Here is a 20,030-nt window from a genome sequence, read left to right as displayed (position 1 = left end):
ACCTGACCAGGAACCTGAACCTGACCAGGAACCTGTACCTGAACCTGACCAGGAACCTGAACCTGACCAGGAACCTGGACCTGAACCTGACCAGGAACCTGAACCTGACCAGGAACCTGTACCTGAACCTGACCAGGAACCTGAACCTGACCAGGAACCTGTACCTGAACCTGAACCTGACCAGGAACCTGAACCTGACCAGGAACCTGTACCTGAACCTGAACCTGACCAGGAACCTGTACCTGAACCTGAACCTGACCAGGAACCTGACCAGGAACCTGTACCTGAACTTGAACCTGTACCTGTACCTGAACATGACCAGGAACCTTTACCTGACCAGGAACCTGTACCTGAACCTGAACCTGACCAGGAACCTGAACCTGACCAGGAACCTGAACCTGACCAGGAACCTGAACCTGAACCTGACCCTGAACCTGAACCTGAACCTGACCAGGAACCTGTACCTGACCAGGAACGTGTACCTGAACTTGTACCTGACCAGGAACCTGAACCTGACCAGGAACCTGTACCTGAACCTGAACCTGACCAGGAACCTGAACCTGACCAGGAACCTGTACCTGAACCTGAACCTGACCAGGAACCTGTACCTGAACCTGTACCTGTACCTGAACCTGAACCTGACCAGGAACCTGACCAGGAACCTGTACCTGAACTTGAACCTGTACCTGTACCTGAACATGACCAGGAACCTTTACCTGACCAGGAACCTGTACCTGAACCTGAACCTGACCAGGAACCTGAACCTGACCAGGAACCTGAACCTGACCAGGAACCTGAACCTGAACCTGACCCTGAACCTGAACCTGAACCTGACCAGGAACCTGTACCTGACCAGGAACGTGTACCTGAACTTGTACCTGACCAGGAACCTGAACCTGACCAGGAACCTGTACCTGAACCTGAACCTGACCAGGAACCTGAACCTGACCAGGAACCTGTACCTGAACCTGAACCTGACCAGGAACCTGTACCTGAACCTGAACCTGACCAGGAACCTGACCAGGAACCTGTACCTGAACTTGAACCTGTACCTGTACCTGAACATGACCAGGAACCTTTACCTGACCAGGAACCTGTACCTGAACCTGAACCTGACCAGGAACCTGAACCTGACCAGGAACCTGAACCTGACCAGGAACCTGAACCTGAACCTGACCCTGAACCTGAACCTGAACCTGACCAGGAACCTGTACCTGACCAGGAACGTGTACCTGAACTTGTACCTGACCAGGAACCTGTACTTGTACTGTACCTCGAACCTAAAACTGTACCTGAACCTTACCAGGAACCTGAACCTGAACCTGAACTTGTACCTGACCTGAACCTGAACCCTAACCCCTAACCCTTAATCCTAATTTTTTGTAGCCATTAGGAGACGAGGGGGAAATGTAACAAACTAGACTGTGCAATCTATAAGTTAAAAAATGTAAACACAAAAAAAATCAAGGGTCGGAGCGGGAGTCGAACCCAAGCTCTACAGCACGGCACGTCATGGATCAAACCGCTGAGCCAAATGATCTGGAAATGATATGCTGCAAGACGCGAGAGCGGCCATATTGGATTCTGTAACTTCCAAATTCGTCACTTCCGGGACAGAATTTGTCACTTCTGTCAGTTCTGAGTGTATGATCTAGTGCTGACCACACGCCGAAGTGTCCTTGAGCGTCGGTTTAGCTAACAATGACGTCTATAACTGGCGCACGTTTGGTCTTGGGCGCAGGATGTTCGAGTTGTCCTGCTCGCTGCCGCTGGAGAAGGACCTGCGCGTGGCCCTGTACGACCACGACCTCCTGACCAAGGACGAGAAGATCGGCGAAACCGTCATCGACCTGGAGAACCGCTTCCTGTCCCGCCACGGCGCCACGTGCGGACTGCCCCAGACCTACTGCACGTGAGTCGCACCCGAGACGCACATTTCACGAAGTCCTCGGGTCAGATGGAGGTCTCTCAAGTAAAGTCACAGTTTTGGAAAGACAGAAATCCACTCGCGTTGAACTTTTTCGTTACTCGCAAGAGAAAATAACAAGGTGCACTACGTAACTTTTCTGCTTTTTTTCCATCGATGTGTTATTGGAATTTTGTCTAATTCCATGATGCGACCTGGAGAAGTTACATCCAATCACATTCTACCAACACAAAGTCTCCAAAGTGCTGCACAGAGTACAAAACAAGCACAAGTAAAATATGTTAAAAAATAAATAAATATATAAATCTAATTAAAACTGATTAAAAACAACATAAAATATATAAAATCAAATAAAAACTAATTTAAAACAACATAAAATATATAAAATCAAATAAAAATGAATTAAAACAACATAAATTACATAAAATCAAATAAAAACTAATTAAAAACAACAGAAATGACATAAAATCAAATAAAAACTAATTAAAAACAACATAAATTACATAAAATCAAATAAAAACTAATTAAAAACAACAGAAATGACATAAAATCAAATAAAAACTAATTAAAAACAACATAAATTACATAAAATCAAATAAAAACAAATTAAAAACTACATCAAATTTATAAAATCAAATAAAAACGAATTAAAAACAACATATAAAATCAAATAAAAACAAATTTAAAAAACAACATAAAATATACAAAATCAAATAAAAAGATGCGACTTATTGTCCGGAAAATACGGTAATCATATAAGATCATTCAGGCTGTAAATAATGATCCTGAATTCTATTGTAAATTGAGATTTTAAATGTTGAAATATTGTGACTGAAGACTTCGAGATAGAAAATATTTACAAATAAGTGAGATTTCCCTGTCGTTTGATCGCGGTTTGTAAATATTTGTGAATAATCGTAAAATCTAAGACATTTACCAGCATAACATGTATTTGAACAGGTTCTTATGTCTCCATGTGGGTTAAAATAGGTGAAAGTTTAGGATCAGTCTGCGGTAAATGGATGTAAGTGTAAAGATCACGCTGTCTTGTGCGTCTCAGGTCTGGGGTCAACCGCTGGAGGGGTCAAATGAGTCCTCGTCAGCTCCTGAACCGAGTCTGTGAGGGAAAGAACCTCCGAAAGCCGCTCTACCAAGGAAACAAGGTCGTGTTCAGAGGAGAAGAACTCACCGCCGCTGACTTAAGTACGAACGCTAATGCTAACACATCAAAGTCCAATTTAATACACGGGGACATCACGGTACTCGATGCAAAGAAGTTTTGTCATTTTAGTTTTGTCTATTAATACGAGACACTGCAAGCGAATATTTAAAAAAACAACACATTTAGATACGTCATGTGTAGTTTACTTACCTAAATATAAGAAAAAACCTTTATTACACTGACTTATTTTAATTGAAAAAGAAAAAAAACCCACAAAAGTATACTCTTGGGTCTGTTCTCTGAGAGTGTATTCTCACAATGGAGCTGCAGGGGGAGCTCTATCGCTGAAGGTACTTAGTTCCGCTTTAAAGGACACATCATATCATGCTGCATTTTTTAAACTTTTAACCATGTTCTAATGTTGTTCCGTCATCAAAGACACACCTGGAGTTGTATTTAGCGTCATTCACGATTGTTTGATGGATCCCGTTTAGAAAATTCCTCTCCCCTCCGAGCCTCAAAAACACTTCATTTTGAATCCCCGTTGAAGATCGTTGACGTGGCACCGAGAATCGTCCATAAATCATTGCCAGACTCACTCTCACAGATTCCTGCTGTCAAATCACGTTCATTACAACTGCTTTGCTACATCAGGAAGTCGGCAGGCTAGTTTGGAACGTTTAAGTCAGTGTAATTCCCTTTGCAGCCAGTAGATGGAGCCAAAGCTCAGTTACTCTGGCATCTCCCTAGGATCAGACAAAGTTATAGTGTTTATTTGTTTTAGTTCTAGAACATAAAATGCCAAAGTAAAAGTACTCAAAAAGCATGTTGAAAGGCCAGCACCAGTACAAATAACGCATAATATTTGTCCTTTAAGTGCAGTACTTTTTTCTGTGTACATGTATGACTGATGCGTATAAATCCTCTTCACGTGAAAAGAGGAGAGTAAGCAGTCGAATCCTCACCTGGGCCCCGTGGACCAGAGGCTGGCTCTGCTCTGTCTCAAACGCCTGGACCTGGTGCCGGAGCACGTGGAGACCAGGAAACTCTACTGCCCCCTGCAGCCCGACATCGAGCAGGTAAAACGCCGTCCCGAGCGGTAAACGCCGGGCTCGCTCTGACCGCGCGCGCTTGACCAGCTAATGTTGTTGTCGTGGCTGTCTCGTCAGGGTCGTCTGATGATGTGGGTGGACCTGTTCCCCAAGTCTCTGGGACCCCCGGGACCGCCGTTCGACATCACGCCGCGGAAAGCCAAGAAGTGAGGAGACGGTTTTTCCCCCGGGTTCAGTTAGTTCCACGTTTGTCGACACTAAAACACCGTTCTTCTTCTTCCGCTCAGATTTTTGGTTTGCATTTATTGATTTAAGCGCTGACATTTCAGACGCACAATAACTTTAGGTTTGTACTGCTCTTATCAGCAGCTGAATATGAGGGAACAAACAGAATTTACAGTATTTACAGTGACAAATGACAGGTTTTTACCATTTTTAATTTTGACTACAGTATATTTGGTGTGTTTATACCTGTTGTACGTATAAATAATAGTTTTACACCGATCGAGCTGGTATTTGTGGAGAAAACGTTAAAAAATCTGTAGAAAATGACAGGACGTGACATCACAGGAAAATGACAGGAAGTGACATTACACTTTCAACAAAATAAAGTTTCAATTAAATAAAGCTCTCATATATTTTCACCAATTGTCAAAAATAAAATAAAAAATATGACATTAGATTAGTTTTTTCCCCCAATGTTTGCTGGGTAATTTCCTAGAGTGATGTCAACAATGGAACAGGAAGTGAAATGATGTCAACAATGGAACAGGAAGTGAAATTATAAACCTAAACAATGTCCTATTCTGTGATGATATTGTTATATTTTTTAGCAAAATCAAAAATACATTTATCTTAACTGCATTTTAGTTCAATCCGGCCTGTAGGGGGCGCTTTAAGTCTTTTCTTACGTCACTGTCCAGGTTCTTCCTCCGCTGTATCATCTGGAACACTCAGGACGTGATCTTGGACGACATCGGCGTGTCCGGGGAGAAGATGAGCGACATCTACGTGAAAGGGTGAGGCATACTCTGCGATTTCTGCGCAGGTGTGTTCAGCGCGTCATAACACGTCTCTCGCCGCGCCGCAGGTGGCTGGACGGACACGAGCACAACAAGCAGAAGACGGACGTGCACTACCGCTCGCTCGGCGGCGAGGGCAACTTCAACTTCAGATTCGTGTTTCCGTTTTACTACCTCCCCGCCGAGCAGCTCTGCATCGTCGACAAAAAGGTATTCAATTATATTTAAAGATCGTATAATTTTACATATTTTACATTTTGTACAATTGTTTTCTTTTGCGTAGTCACTAGACTGCATACGTGTATTTACCCTTAATAGTATAATAGCAGTAATGGTAGTAATAGTAGGAATAGTAGAAAAAGCTTCAGTTGTAGTCATCTGGACTCGGTTGAAAAAATAGACGTTTCGACTCTCATCCAAGAGTCATTGTCAATAAAAGAATTTAGATCGAGAACTCCGATATTAATACTGTTCTGTGGTAAGACCCGCCCATTGGGAGGAGCCTTCCTGAAGTAGAAAGAGTTGTTTGTTTCAACAGAAACTCCCCCTTGTATCTACCGAGGTAGCCTATTCAGAATCTTAATGGGCTATTAGAATCCTCTTTGTCTTTGTGAGACCCTGGCTCAACCACCCTGAGTACCTGATTAGCATCTAAATGTCCTTGTCCTGGTCCTCTACCTTTCCAGGGGTTCAGTAACCCATTGTAAATAACAGGAAGATTAAACCTTAGCCCTCCATTTCTGTTTAAAGAAGGTCTTTCTTTTTTAACAATAATAGCTTCCTTGACTCCTCTTTCAAACCATCTTTTCTCCCTGCTTAAAACCTTCACATCACCGTCTTCAAACGAGTGATTAGAGGCTTCAAGATGGAGATGCACGGCGCTCTGTGGTCCTGAACTTGTATTTCTTCTGTGCTGATAAAGCCTCTTGTGTAGAGGCTGTTTCGTCTCACCTATGTAACGTTCTTTACAGCTTTCTTCACTGCATTGGATCGAATAAACTACATTGCTCTGTTTTTGAGTCGGCAACTTGTCCTTAGGGTGAACCAGTTTTTGTCTTAAAGTGTTTCCTGGTTTAAAATAAACAGGGACTTCGTGTTGTCTAAAAATTCTCTGCAGTTTTTCCGACAGGCCAGACACATAAGGGATAGAAACACCCTTCCTTCTCTGTTCAGTTTCCCTTTTTCTCTTTCTTACTTCAGGAAGGCTCCTCCCAATGGGCGGGTCTTACCACAGAACAGTATTAATATCGGAGTTCTCGACCTAAATTCTGTTATTGACAATGACTCTTGGATGAGAGTCGAAACGTCTATTTTTTCAACCGAGTCCAGATGACTACAACTGAAGCTTTTTCTACTATGGAACACGCCTGGACGAATGAGGGATTACACCGACAGTAGGAATAGTAGTTGTAATAGTATAGTAATAATAGTAGGAATAGTAGTAGTAATAGTAGTAATAGTAGTAATCATAGCAATAGAAGTAATAGTAGTAATAGTAGTGATAGTAGTAATCGTAGTAATAGCAGTGATAGTAGTAATAGTACTAGTAATAGTAATAGCAGTAATAGTAGTAATGGTAGTAATAGTAGTATTAATAGTAGTAATAGCAGTGATAGAAGTAATAGTAGTAGTAATAGCAGTAATAGTAGTAATATTAGTAATAGTAGTCGTAATAGAAGTAATAGCAGTAATGGCAGTAACAGTAGGAATAGTAGTAGTAGTAATAGTATAGTAGTAATAGTAGTAATAGTAGTAGTAATAGTAGTAATAGTAGTAACAGTAGTAATAGTTGTAATAGTAGTAATAGTATAGTAGTAACAGTAGTAATAGTAGTAATAGTAGTCATGGCGGTAACAGTAGTAATAGCACTAGTAGTAATAGTAGTAGTATTAGTAGTAATAGTAGTAGTAGTAATAGTAGTAACAGTAGTAATAGTATAGTAGTAACAGTAGTAATAGTAGTAATACTAGTAATAGTAGTAATAGTATAGTAGAAACAGTAGTAATAGTAGTAATAGTAGTAATAGTAGTAATAGTAGTAATAGTAGTATTAGTAGTAGTAATAGTATAGTAGTAACAGTAGTAGTAGTAGTAATAGTACTAATAGTAGTATTAGTAGTAGTAATAGTATAGTAGTAACAGTAGTAATAGTAGTAATAGTAGTAATAGTAGTATTAGTAGTAGTAATAGTATAGTAGTAACAGTAGTAATAGTAGTAATAGTAGTAATAGTAGTAGTAGAAGTCTGCCTGCAGCAGATCCTGTACAATGGAGGACATTTGTCGGCAGCAAACAGCTTCCCTGAGAATCAGCTGAAGACTGGGCGTGTCCCTGAGATTCAGCTGAAGACTGGGCGTGTCCCTGAGATTCAGCTGAAGACTGGGCGTGTCCCTGAGAATCAGCTGAAGACTGGGCGTGTCCCTGAGATTCAGCTGAAGACTGGGCGTGTCCCTGAGATTCAGCTGAAGACTGGGCGTGTCCCTGAGATTCAGCTATAGGATTAGCAGTATAAGGAGAAGGCTTCAACGAAAGTAGACTCACCTCTCCACAGATCTCTCCTGTGACTTGGCCTGGTGGCCCGTCTCCACGGAGACAGATACGTTTCATGCCGTACTGCAAACACGCGGCTCATGAAAAGTTACACAGTGCAACTTTATCATTAGTTAGCCCTTTATTTCCCCGTTAATTGGCACAATATTCACTACGCGTACAGTACATTCACCACAATAGTACTTTATATTTGTACTATTTGTGGTGTACAGTTTGAATACACGAGGCTCCGTCACTGTAAATCCAGATATAATTGGTCCATCGTGTCCTGATGTTTCACTGAGACGACATTGTACGTGGTTGTATTTTCCGAGCTCTCGTCAGATTAGCATAATTCCACTCCTGGACCGGCGAAGACATCGATCTCAGCCTCGGGGTTTTGGGAAAATCGCTCTGACATTCTGAGCAAATCTCTCGGGAGCGATTTCGTTTCGAGCGGCGGAGAAAAAGCGTCAATGCTTTTTCTGTGTTTTCAAAAGGTAAAAACACAGAATCGCTCTGAACGGGACGGAAAATATAATAAGGGGTGACAGAGGTGTGGTAGTCTGGGCATGTGTGTGTCTGTGTGTGTGTGTGTGTGTGTCTGTGTGTGTCTCTGTGTATGTGTGTGTCTCTGCGTGCGTGTGTGTGTGTGTGTCTGTGTGTGTGTCTCTATGTGTGTGTGTGTCTCTCTCTGTGTGTGTGTGTGTGTGTCTCTCTCTCTGTGTGTGTGTGTGTCTCTGTGTGTGTGTGTTTGTGTGTATCTCTGTGTGTGTGTGTGTCTCTGTGTGTGTGTGCGCGCGTGTGTGTGTCTGTGTGTGTGTGTGTGTCTCTGTGTGTGTGTGCGTGTGTTGTTGTGTGCGTGTGTTGTTGTGTGCGTGTGTTGTTGTGTGTGTGTGTTGAGTGTGTGTTTTGTTTGTGTGTTTTGTGTGTATGTGTGTGTTTTGTGTGTGTATTATGTGTGTGTTTTGTGTGTATGTGTGTGTTTTGTGTGTGTGTGTGTGTGTGTGTGTATTATGTGTGTGTGTTTTGTGTGTGTGTGTGTATTATGTGTGTGTATGTGTGTGTGTTGTGTTTGTGTGTTTTGTGTGTATGTGTGTTGTATGTATGTGTGTGTGTTGTGTGTATGTGTGTGTTGCTTGTCCTCCCTGTGTCACTGCGGTGTAGGAGTTGTGTAGTATTCATCTTTCCGCTTCACAAACACGACCTCAGGAGTCACTGGCCCTTGTGTTTACAGACCCTTTCAAACTGCTGCGTCATCTGAAAAATGATCCAAATTCCAAATGTACTAAAACATTTTCAATTATTAAGCGACATCATTAAATACTAATGGTTTTCGAGCCTTTAAAATGGAAATATAAGCAAATAATTAGAATTTTGTGGCGTGCGGTGACGTCATTAAGTCAGATTTTTAGGCACAAAGGATGTAAAACGTGTACTATATCTGTAGGTAAAATGAAAACTATTGTGCGGTGAATATTTCTGCCACACAAATAATGTAAAATACAGTCGTACACGTCTTTGAAACGAGCTCTGAGATCACTCACATGTACCTGAGGGGTTTTCATTCACGAAAAGCACCTTGAAGTGTCACTTTTTTGGACGATATCCGGAGGTTAATCCCGGGTTTCCACTTCACTTTGAATGTTTTTACGGGTTTTTACGCAACTTTCAAAGGGCCCGTTCCCTTGTGTCTTTTACAGGAGCATTTCTGGAGTTTGGACAAAGCGGAGACAAAAATCCCTCCGAAACTCACCGTCCAGATCTGGGACAACGACAAGTTCTCCTTCGACGACTATCTCGGTACAGAAAGTACTCTATGTGTGATCATAATACCTGTATACACTGTTCACACTGCAGTACAACGCAATGAAAGTATTCTCATTGCCAACCAAGCGGCGAAAGAGTTTACGGAATTTTAAATAAGGAGCCAGCGTTTGACAGTTTCGGGTGTCGCCCCTCGCGCTGCGCCGGGATTCGCCGACAGGCCGGAATGACCACGATGCCTTTGAGTCCACCACACGCCGCTAAAACCACCGCTCGGGGGCCCTTTGGAGAGTCGGCGGGACCGGCGTTGCGCGATGACAATGATAATGACATTGAACGTGAGGCTGAGTACCGATGACCCAGTTGAGGAAGCACCATCGGGAGAGCCGCTCACAGCCACGGGACACAGACACGGGGCCCCGGGGCAGAGACGAGGCACCGAACCCGCCACCAGGGGCCCACGAGCCAGGCCCCAGCAGCCACAGCAGAGGGCTCCACGGAGGAAACACACTATAAGCTTGAAATAAATAAAAAAATAAATAAATACATGAGTAAATGCCAAGATTTAATGGTTTATTGGAAAAAAATGAATCAAATACATATTAATACATGAATAAAATGTGAAAATGCTAATCCGAAGGGGACCAAAATTATGTTTAAAAGTCAATTAAAGGCACAGTAATGCATATATGTCCCCTTTAAAGTAAACTACTGACTTGAGGGGCGGACAAGCATTCTGATTGGTTCGTCGAAGAGAACGGCACTACTTTTACGGTTCTCTCGGCTCCTGACCTTTCTGCGTGTGTTGTTGAAGGTCACCTGGTGTTGGACCTGAACCACATGCTTCGTCCGGCGAAGTCGGCGGCGAAGTGTGACCTGGAGCTCCTGGAGCAGCCGGCGTCCAAGCTCGTCTCACTGTTCGAGCAGAAGACGGTCAAAGGCTGGTGGCCCTGCGCGTGTCAGAGCGACGGCGAGCGGACACTCGCGGTGAGAAGAACGCAATCACTCGACCGCCAACCGTCGCAAATCTATCATCTTGCATGCTCGGCGTTTTGGGTTGTTTGATAGTGGCAGTTTCTTTCTTTCACAGACTTCTACTCGCCATTTTTATGTTCACGTTCAAATAAACTGTGCCTGAAATTTGTGTATTCTGTTGGTAAAGCGTAGACCGTATTTTCTGGAACATGGTGAATAGGTGTACGTATGCTAACGCTAACACCTTCAGCTACATGAGGCACAGACAGAACTGTGGTAAGTGTCTGGTATGTTAACGTAACATATGAACAGTTATTCAGATAACTATAGCATAAAGAACATGCTAACAAGTTTACCAAAGCATCAGTTTTACCCCAAATCACTAAATCCATTGAATTCTTCTTCCTCTGTGTCACTTCTAAACAACTCCACAAACTCCAGAGGTAGAGGAAGTGCAGATTCTTCTTCTGCGTCGCTTAAAGCCTAGAGCGCCCTCTTGTGGTTGCCAGTGTGAAGATAACGAATAATATCACATATAAGTCGCTCTGGAGTATAAGTCGCACCCCGGCCAAAACTATGAAAAAAGGTGCAATTTATAATCTGTAAAATACGGTAGTCTGTGGGTAAAGCGTATATTCTGCCTGTAAAGCGTATATTCTGTCTGTAAAGCGTATATTCTGTCTGTAAAGCGTATACTCTTGTCTTCTGTGGTCAGGGTAAAGTGGAGATGTCGTTGGAGCTGGCGTCGGAGCAGGAGCAGGAGGAGAGGCCTGCGGGGCTGGGACGAGACGAACCCAACATGAACCCCGTCCTCCAGGAGCCGCAGTGAGAACCGCACACACTGTTCACCCCGCGATTAGCACGCCGTTAGCCCGGTTAGCCAACGACGCGCGCTTTTCCCAGGCTAAACAAACATTTTAATGGAACCAACTTCCGACTGAAGTAGGTATAAGTCGTACTTTGGACACCTTTGAAAGTCGACAGGCCAGACCGTGACATCAAGCACATCAGCCAGTATATTATAATATCAAAATATACACAATCTTCATGTGTAAAGCAACATTTTAAGATTATTTGACTGACATAACTTGGATCAATGTCTTATGTGTTAATCCAACTCAGCTAAGGTTTCTTATTCATTTGACCGTTAAAACTCAAGATTGTCACATATGAAAATAGTGTCTTCTTTCCACATGTTTACGTTTGGCTTAAGTTCTGGTGAGAAGCAGCAGTTCTTTTGTTTTTATAATAAATATATTACAACATTGTTTTCTTTTTACAAACATGCCTGAAGTTGTATTTAGTTTTGTTCACACTTGTTTCATTAGCATTAGCATTTGTAGCATGTCGGGGGCAAGCTGGCTTTGGTTTTTTCATCATGGTAATTCCCTCTGCTGCACGTAGATGGCGTGCTAACACCAATCCTGATGAGGATTGAGGTCATGTGTGATTTTCAATGCATACACTGTTTTAACTTCGAAACAATGTGTGTACAAATAATGCGTACAATGTGGTACTTTGACTAAGATAATTTAAAAAAATACTTCTGGCTGATATACTTTGACATACTGTGATATACTTTGATATACTTTGATATACTGTGATATACTGTGATGTACTTTGATATACTTTGATATACTTTGATATACTCTGGTTTTGTGTCCTTCCAGTCGCCCGGAGACGTCGTTCCTCTGGTTTTCGTCCCCGTACAAGACCCTGAGGTTCATCGTGTGGAGGAGGTTCAAATGGTTCATTCTGCTCTTCTTCCTGCTCTTCCTGCTCTTCCTCTTCTTCGGGGTCTTCCTCTACGCCTTCCCGGTGAGTGACAGTATTATCACTGTTCGTCTGATAAGAGGGTCCCACGGCGGGTTGCAGGGTCAAATCTCGCTCCAAAATACAAACTGTCGTGTTTTTCCTGAGAAAGATGCTTCTCTGTCAAAAAAACGCAACATTTCTGAGCAAACTTTTGTAATCGCTTTGGAAATTATTAAACTTATTTCACAATTTCTTTCTACAATTATTATTCTGACTTTTTTAGCTTTTGTCTCCAAGTAATTCCTCTCCCTGACCAATAAAGTTTGTGGAAAAATAAATTCAATCAAATCATTTTTTTTTTAATCAGATTTACTAGACTTATTTGCTGTGCCATCATTTTTGTTATATTTTATTTTATTAATCCCATGCCTTTGTTTTATTTTTGTTTTATCTTGGTTTATTGCTCCCTATCTCTTGTTCTGTGTTTATATTCTGAAAAATTAGATGAAAAAAAAAAAAGATGAAACCAAAATTGTCAATAAAAATAATAAATGCTCACAAATTGAACATGGTAAAACAAAAACAAAACAAAATGAATAAACCAATCAACCAATTTAACCTATTTTATTTTTGATATTATTATTTTTGCTATTATCATTATTTTGCTATTTTTATTAGAACATAGAAAAACAAAAACAGAGCAACAACACGTCAACAACAGGAAAAAAAACAAAAACAAACATAACCTTAACCTTATTTTTTCATATACAAAGATAATTTAAACCAACCATTTAGACATTAGACAAATAACAATATAGTTCATGAAATAAATTGACAATAGTGATTTTTTTCTCTTATTTTGACTAATCATTTTGTGTTTTTTCCAACAGAACTACGCCGCTATGAAGATGGTGGCGCCATTTGGACCAGAAAAGACGAACGAGTGAAGACACAAACAACCAAAATGGACGCGTTCACACGATCAACGGCCTTCTTTCTGTCCTGTAGTGACCTTTTGATCTCCTCGACTTAACCTGACGTTTCCTCCTCTGACTGTGGGGTCAGGGGGTCAGCGCCCGGATTTGTCCCGTCTGTTTTGAAGGTTTATGTTTGTTTTCAGATTCACGCCGCGCACTTTTAAGACAGGAAACCTTCGCAAAACGCCTCTAATCTGGAAATTCTGTCCGGGATTTCAACAACGAATTACAGCAAAACAGACGAAAAAATCAAAAGAAATATTGGATTATAACCAAAAGTCAAATTTATATTGAATTGTTTTACCGTACAATCGTCTAAAGTATGTTTTCCGGCGTTTTTAATTGAAATGTTAAGTTTATTTTTTATTTGTTGGGTGTGATGTTTTAAAAAATATAGTTGTACTTTTCATTTTTGTCACTTCTTACAGTTTAAAACAGCAAAATCTCTTGAACTGCGCCGATCTTTTACATTTCGAGCTGAATTATTGCGTCAAAAAAATCGGTTTGACACAGAAAACCAAAAAATACACGCACTGAACAACAAGCAAATTCACAGAACAAATGTTAAACTGGTGCATAAACGTCTTGCTTTATGATTGCCGTCGCTTGTTCGTCGATGTTATAAACGCGTGGCCTTACGACGAGCGTAAAACGTGTCCGTGAACGTGACGTGCCTTTTGCGTTTTGCTGCCTTGGCGTGAAAACCGCTGCAACTGAAAAAATCCTTTCGCAAAAACATGTTTTGTATTATGTTCACATTATAGTTAACGCACTTGAATATTTATCTTGAGAACACTTTGCCAATTACAATAAAAAATGCGATTAATTAACTTCACAACCTGAATAAAGCTTTTTTTTTTTTAAATAATCCAAGTGTCAAAAAACTTTACTATTAAAAACTGATCAGGTCTCTACTTTCTCTACAGGTTATTTTTGACAGTGTAGAAGTCATTGTTAGAAAATATTTGAATGAAACTTCGAATACTAACTATATAATTATACACTGTTAAATTTTAATGACTTCAAACTAGTCATTTTTTACATTTTAACGCATGTGTTTATGTTTTGTCCAGTCGGCTGCTAAAAATGGCACTGAATTAAACCAAAAAGCAGGGAAGCACTGTGATCATAAGTATAATTCTGCCCGTCGCATGCGGCATTGACGACACCGAACAGAATTTGAGTGGTATTTTTGTAGAAAAAGAGTCGATTTGAATGTTGAGTGTTGAAGCTGAATTTGTCAAATCCAAATAGCAATATTGTGCACTGAAACCGTCAGTATTAAGTCAATAAATGTCACTTTGAAACATGAAATGGGCTCTGGCGTTTGCTTCGTGTGGCGTTTGATGTTAGCTGTGTGCGGATCTTTTTTTAAATCATTTTTTTAACCTCACAAATCAATTTCCCAGAAGCAAATCTGGATTTAATTAGCTTCTTGAAATGTAAATTGACAAAAACGATGGATATCAATGTTTTTTTTGTTTTTTGTTTCTTATTACAAGCAACAAAATGTACAAAACTACAAGCAAAAAGTTGAAAAATGTTGCTTTAACGTGTCGTAAACACATTAAACACACGTGACTTTTTTTGGATTATCGAATTGAAATCACTTTTTAATTTTAGTTTCTATGGTTTTCTGTACTTGTTAAATGTTTGTCCTCAGTGTCCTCAGATTGACATTTCTAATCGATCACATATAATTACTTTCCGTTATTAATTATAAGTTTGCAAAAGTGAAAAATTATTTGAGAATAACATAAATGTGCGGTTTTAACATCGGCCTTGGCAAATACATCTGTTATGGGCCACAACAACGCGCCAAATTTAAAAATGGATATGTCGGACATCACCAAAGAATAATAATCACGATGACGACAAAGTGTTTCGCCAGTTGAACGTCTTTGTTTGACGTCATAAAGTATATTCCTCCACTTTCCGAGCCCGTCACGAGCCATTCCCAAAGATCGTGAGACGAGTAAGGACGCCAAGATGATTCTGTTAATTGATAATCGTGATTATTCATGTCACAGTGGAATCGTAAGAACCGGAAAAATGATAATCGTGATGATTTTAGAAGTCTTTTTGGTTCAATCTATCGTCCAAAGATAGACCTGTAAATATAACTGTTTTTATCTGGCTGTTTTTGCCCAATTTAACTTTATTTAGTCTTTCAGAAAGTTCAAATTCATAAAGTCGGTCACAAACTTGAGGAACAGTAACATCAGATCACAAGAATTAATTAAAATGAAAGATTTCACAGTCTCAATAATCGTGAATAATCGTTAAATCGTGACTTTTTTCCTCACAATAATCGTAACACAAACAGTTGACATCGTGATCCCTAGTGGCATGTCATATTTTTAGAGAACGTACTTCGAAAGGGCGTGGGTTTAAAAAAAATAAAAAACATTTAAACTTGGAAGGAAACACTCTGTTGACGCTGAAAAATTAGACCTCCAAAAATCAAAAGCACTTCCTTTGCTTTGCTCGGTGTAAATTGGTCGACAATCTCATTACAAATGTAGATGTGCGCGCGGTCACGGCATAGTTAAGACCGTCAATGGATCAGTCAAGGCGATCCCCCCAGAGCGCTGGCGCAGACGGCGGCAGCGGCTACAGCTCGTATCAAACTCCTGAACAAACATCGGAACCAAACGAAGCGTGTTTTCTGAGGTGGAGTGGCCTCGTGTCCCGGGCTGGAGCTTCGCCCGCCCAAAGCAGCCCTGGCCCCGTCTCGAACCTGCGTCGTCAGCGACAAGAAAAAACCCTCGCAATAAACCGCTGACCGCTGACGGATGGTGACCCGGGACCCAGAGCAAACCCCCCCCCTCCCTCCCGCACGACTTTTTCTCCCCCAAGTCTCTCCTGCACCCCTGCTTGGGTCGGACGGCGGCGGCGATGGAAGGGCGGTCGGCTGAACTTCACGTGACCCGTCTGGGCTCGCGGTCGGAGCGCGTGTGTGGGCCCCGGGAGGAGACGGAGGTGGTCTGAATACATCTCCGACGGCCTTGACTTCCCCCCCCGGCCAAACTCCTCACCGCGCGCAGACGTCCGTAGATCACTCCCGTCCGAAAAAAAAACCCGCCGCCGACGATTAGCGGAATAAATCGGCGAACCGCAACGTGGCCGCAGTTGGAAAACCGACAGACGGACTTGACAGGTGATCGTTAAACTCTCGGGCCCTTGGCGAATTCGCTCGACTGCCAGTGACGCACGCCGCCGCTCTAAAACACTCGACAATATTAATGATATATAAACGGCGTTAAAAGTGTGCAGAAGGATTGTAACTTCAAACAGACGTTTCACCGGTTCAGTTTGGCTCAGAGCGGAAAATTAATACTTATAACTGACCAAACTATGGAACAAATTGGTAAGTATCTACGTAAATAGATGCATATTGTGTGTTATAACTCTGAGTAGCCATTGTTACGTTTACTTTTCCCTTTTTGCGTTTGTATTTCTATTGCTATGGTATTTTTGCAAGGGTTTTTTGTGTAAATAAAAGGAAGTGCTTCTACTTCCTTTAAGTCCAGTTAAAGGCCGACTCCTGTCTGGACTCTGAAGTTAAACGGAGTTCTTCAGATCGGAGACGGCCGCGAATACCAGATACACCGTGTTTTCTCTCATTTTGTTTTGTTGGACGAGAAACAAATGTACGAAGCACAAGTCGTCCTCTTCTCCCGGCGTGAAATGAAAAGAGCCGTCGTTTGAACAGCTCTTTTAAACGCAGCTGAGTCTGAAGATCTGAGTGCCAACGGTGGTATCCAATAGCAACCGTTGATATTGAGTGACATAAGCCCTATATAAGACTGATGGATCGTTATAATAGAGACGGATTTAATAATTAAATTACTTCATAATAAAAAATAAAAAAATAAATACATCTAAAATCGCCATATAACACAGTGGTGTCCAATCTATGGCTCAGGGGCCAAATGCGGCCCTCTGCTCCATTTTTCTTGGCCTCTAGACTTCCTGGTGAATTGCCCCACATTCTCCTGAGAAGTACTTTTTACTGTAACTTTCAAATATAACAAAAATCAAACATCTTGGTGTGAGACAGACGTGACATGAAGGTTCTGAGACTAAATTAAGACGCGTTAAAACCGACATAACGCGTCTTTAGCCTTCATACTGTGCATAAATCAAATGTTTCCAAGGACACATTGTTGGGATTCTTGCCTGGGGTGGGACAGGTCGGAGGTCGCGGTCACACTGCGTGATCACTGTCAATCTGACCTGTCAACAACCGCCTTCAGCAACACCACTTCCTGCCCACACAGGAAGTCCCTCTTCTTCTGGGACTTGTTTTGCAGCGCGTTCTTATTTTGGTCCGAAACATCCTCCGCGTCCGTCCTTGAAGTTCTGACCGCTTGTGAAATCGCCGCCCGCCTCTTCCCAGTGTCGCCGAGCGTTTCCTGAAGAAGTCCCTTCAGAATAAAGCGTACGTCATTGTCGCGCCGTGGAAGCGTCGAGAGTGAAAGTCGGGGCGGCGCTAAAGCTAAATAAAGATGAAGGGGGAGACGGTTTACGGACAAGAACTTTGGAGATGCTTCTGCGAGCTACTAATCCTGGCATTCTTATATAAACACTGCATATTTGCCGTGTACGATGCTAATTACGGAGTTGCAAAAGTGAAACGCTGGACCTAAAAGCGACCCAAACACAGAAGTTTTGACAAATGTATTTAACCGTCGAGATCCAGAAGTGCAGGTAAATGTGGAGTCGAGATGAACAGGAAGCCAGGGTTAGATGTGGGCCGGAGATGACTTGAAAAATAAAAGTTATAAAGGCCACTCAAGGGAGCCAACATTTTTTCGATCTAAATTGGTGAAATTACAAGATCTTATAAAACACAGAGGCTCACGGTGATGTTTAAAGTGAGAAAGTTGCCGTTGCCGTTAGCTACACTGATATGTTCTGTCTTCCCTTTGCCAGAGCCACAGAAACAAAATGGGAATATCTGTGGCTCATTTAAAAACATATCTACATGATTAAAGAAACATTTTCAAGCAATAACAATCAAACCATATGAAAGTTTAAAAAAGAAGTGCGTGTTGTAAATGTAACATTTATGTAACACAAAAGTTGTTCAGGACCATCTTGTATTTTTTGTTGTCTGGTGTTTTAAGAAAAGGGCCGATATCTATAGTTTTTTGCCTTCTCTCTCATTTTCCATTGTGATGGTAATAATTTGTTAACGTAAATTACATGCGTGTTTTTCCATTTTTTTTTTTTTCCAATTTCTTAAAAAAACAAAACAAACAAACAAATTATATAAAATAACATAAGATTAAAACCAGATCAGTTTAATAAAGTAAAATTAGTTTTGCCCCACTAGAGATATGTTGTAAAAGCAGGTCTTAGAGTAATAATTACACTGCTTTCTCCAGGAAGTTAGCATGCTAGTTTTAGCTAGCATGCATGATGTCTAAACTGCTTATGCTTATAACATCATTGCAGACGCTAGCAATGCATTAGAAAAGTGAGGAATACGTTTTATAATAATGCAAAGGTTTAAAATGAACTGTTTTATACAAGGAACAACATCTCCATGGAGACAGGCAGATGGCGGACCTCCGACATCTTGCACCTTTCATTTTAGCTGCGCAGCGCTAAAGCTAGGCTAATGTTGTGTTCAAACTGTCTCACCTCGTAGCCAGAAGGTCCCAGGTTCAGCTCAGTTCGGTTTTCAAACTAAAACTAAAACAACTGCACCAAAACGCAACTGAAACAAGCAAATCTTTCAGCGAAGCGCTTCTGAACGGCGACAGGTAGATTTAACTCTCACTGTCGTTCACGCCGTCTCTTTCTCTCTCCACGTCCTCCGAATAAACAATTCCCATCTGGCTCTTCAACGTTGACATCACATTTTATTAGCTCCGATCACTTTTATTGTCAGTGGCTGCGGCTTCAACAACAAGGTATATATTACATTAATGAGGATAATGTGGAAGCTTTTATGTCAAACAACCGCGCGGTTACGTGGTTTACGGCAATTTCGCTCGCGGATTTCGTCTTTTTTTTTTTTTACAGGACGACCCAGAGTTCATGGTTCGTTCGGGCGCATTCCGCAAAAACCAGGTCATCCCGACATCTGTGGCGCGCCGCGTGTTTCACCTGAGCGCGCCGTGACTTAACGCTAAAACCATCCCGTGATTAGCATCTTGTTAAATTATATAGTTTTTTCCACTGGGCCGTTGGAGCGCATTCCTCGCCGCTAGTTAACACGGGAGCTAATGAGGAAGGCCGCGTGTAAAATGAGTTTATTGTTTTTTTTTGTGCGGACAGAGCAAGAGAACAACACAGAAATGCAGCGCTAGCGGTCATTCGTGACGGCGGTGTGATGCCCGGAACCCGTCGCCAGGTCCTGAGCCGGGGGTGGGCGGAGTTAGCCGTTCCACCGTCGGGATTTGCAGATTCGTTGACCTGGTTTATGATCGATATCTCTGCGATTGCTGGGGCCTGTTCACATGAAACAAAAAACTGGCACTAAGTTCGACGTCGCTTCTATCGGCGCAAAAATGAACAAAAGTGAGATCATTTTATCCTCAGTAGTTTCAGAAAGTGGTGCCGTTTTTCAACACCGAAGATGGGATTGTTGTCCTTTAATGTGCCAAGTTTGTGTCGACAATGATGGTTCTTCTTCATCTTCTTCATCATCATCATCATCTTCTTCCTCTCGTTCTCCTTTTTCTATTTCTTCTTCTACTCGTTCTCCGTCTTCTCCTTATTTTTCTTTTTCTTTTCCTCGTTCTCCTCCTTCCTCCTCCTCTCGTTCTACTTCTTTTTCTTCTTCTTCTACTACTACTTCTACTTCTTTTTTTTTTCTTTTTTTTTCTCCTCCTCCTTCTCCTTCTTCTTCT

The 20,030-nt window shown here is 41.6% G+C and overlaps 1 protein-coding gene across 10 annotated transcripts in view; it reads left to right on the top strand.

Annotated features, from left to right (window-relative positions):
• dysf (dysferlin, limb girdle muscular dystrophy 2B (autosomal recessive)) overlaps positions 1-14,478 on the top strand; it is a 92,953-nt gene extending 78,475 nt beyond the window's left edge. For all 10 annotated transcript variants that reach the window (XM_072459372.1, XM_072459370.1, XM_072459371.1 and 7 more), the window contains 11 exons: positions 1,742-1,912; positions 2,988-3,130; positions 4,029-4,168; positions 4,259-4,347; positions 5,065-5,160; positions 5,232-5,373; positions 9,394-9,493; positions 10,272-10,444; positions 11,148-11,257; positions 12,103-12,250; positions 13,078-14,478. In XM_072459372.1, the coding sequence (XP_072315473.1) occupies positions 1,742-1,912; positions 2,988-3,130; positions 4,029-4,168; positions 4,259-4,347; positions 5,065-5,160; positions 5,232-5,373; positions 9,394-9,493; positions 10,272-10,444; positions 11,148-11,257; positions 12,103-12,250; positions 13,078-13,134 (1,369 nt within the window). In that variant the 3' untranslated portion in view covers positions 13,135-14,478. The remainder of the gene's footprint in view (positions 1-1,741; positions 1,913-2,987; positions 3,131-4,028; positions 4,169-4,258; positions 4,348-5,064; positions 5,161-5,231; positions 5,374-9,393; positions 9,494-10,271; positions 10,445-11,147; positions 11,258-12,102; positions 12,251-13,077) is intronic.
• The last annotated feature ends 5,552 nt before the right edge of the window (positions 14,479-20,030 follow it).

This window comes from Eucyclogobius newberryi, unplaced genomic scaffold (genome assembly GCF_026437365.1).
Source record: "Eucyclogobius newberryi isolate DKJ021-1_F unplaced genomic scaffold, fEucNew1.0.hap1 SCAF_22, whole genome shotgun sequence".
Taxonomy (NCBI): domain Eukaryota; kingdom Metazoa; phylum Chordata; class Actinopteri; order Gobiiformes; family Gobiidae; genus Eucyclogobius; species Eucyclogobius newberryi.
Note: the sequence above shows the minus strand (reverse complement) of the source record. Positions and strands in the feature narration are given on the sequence as shown.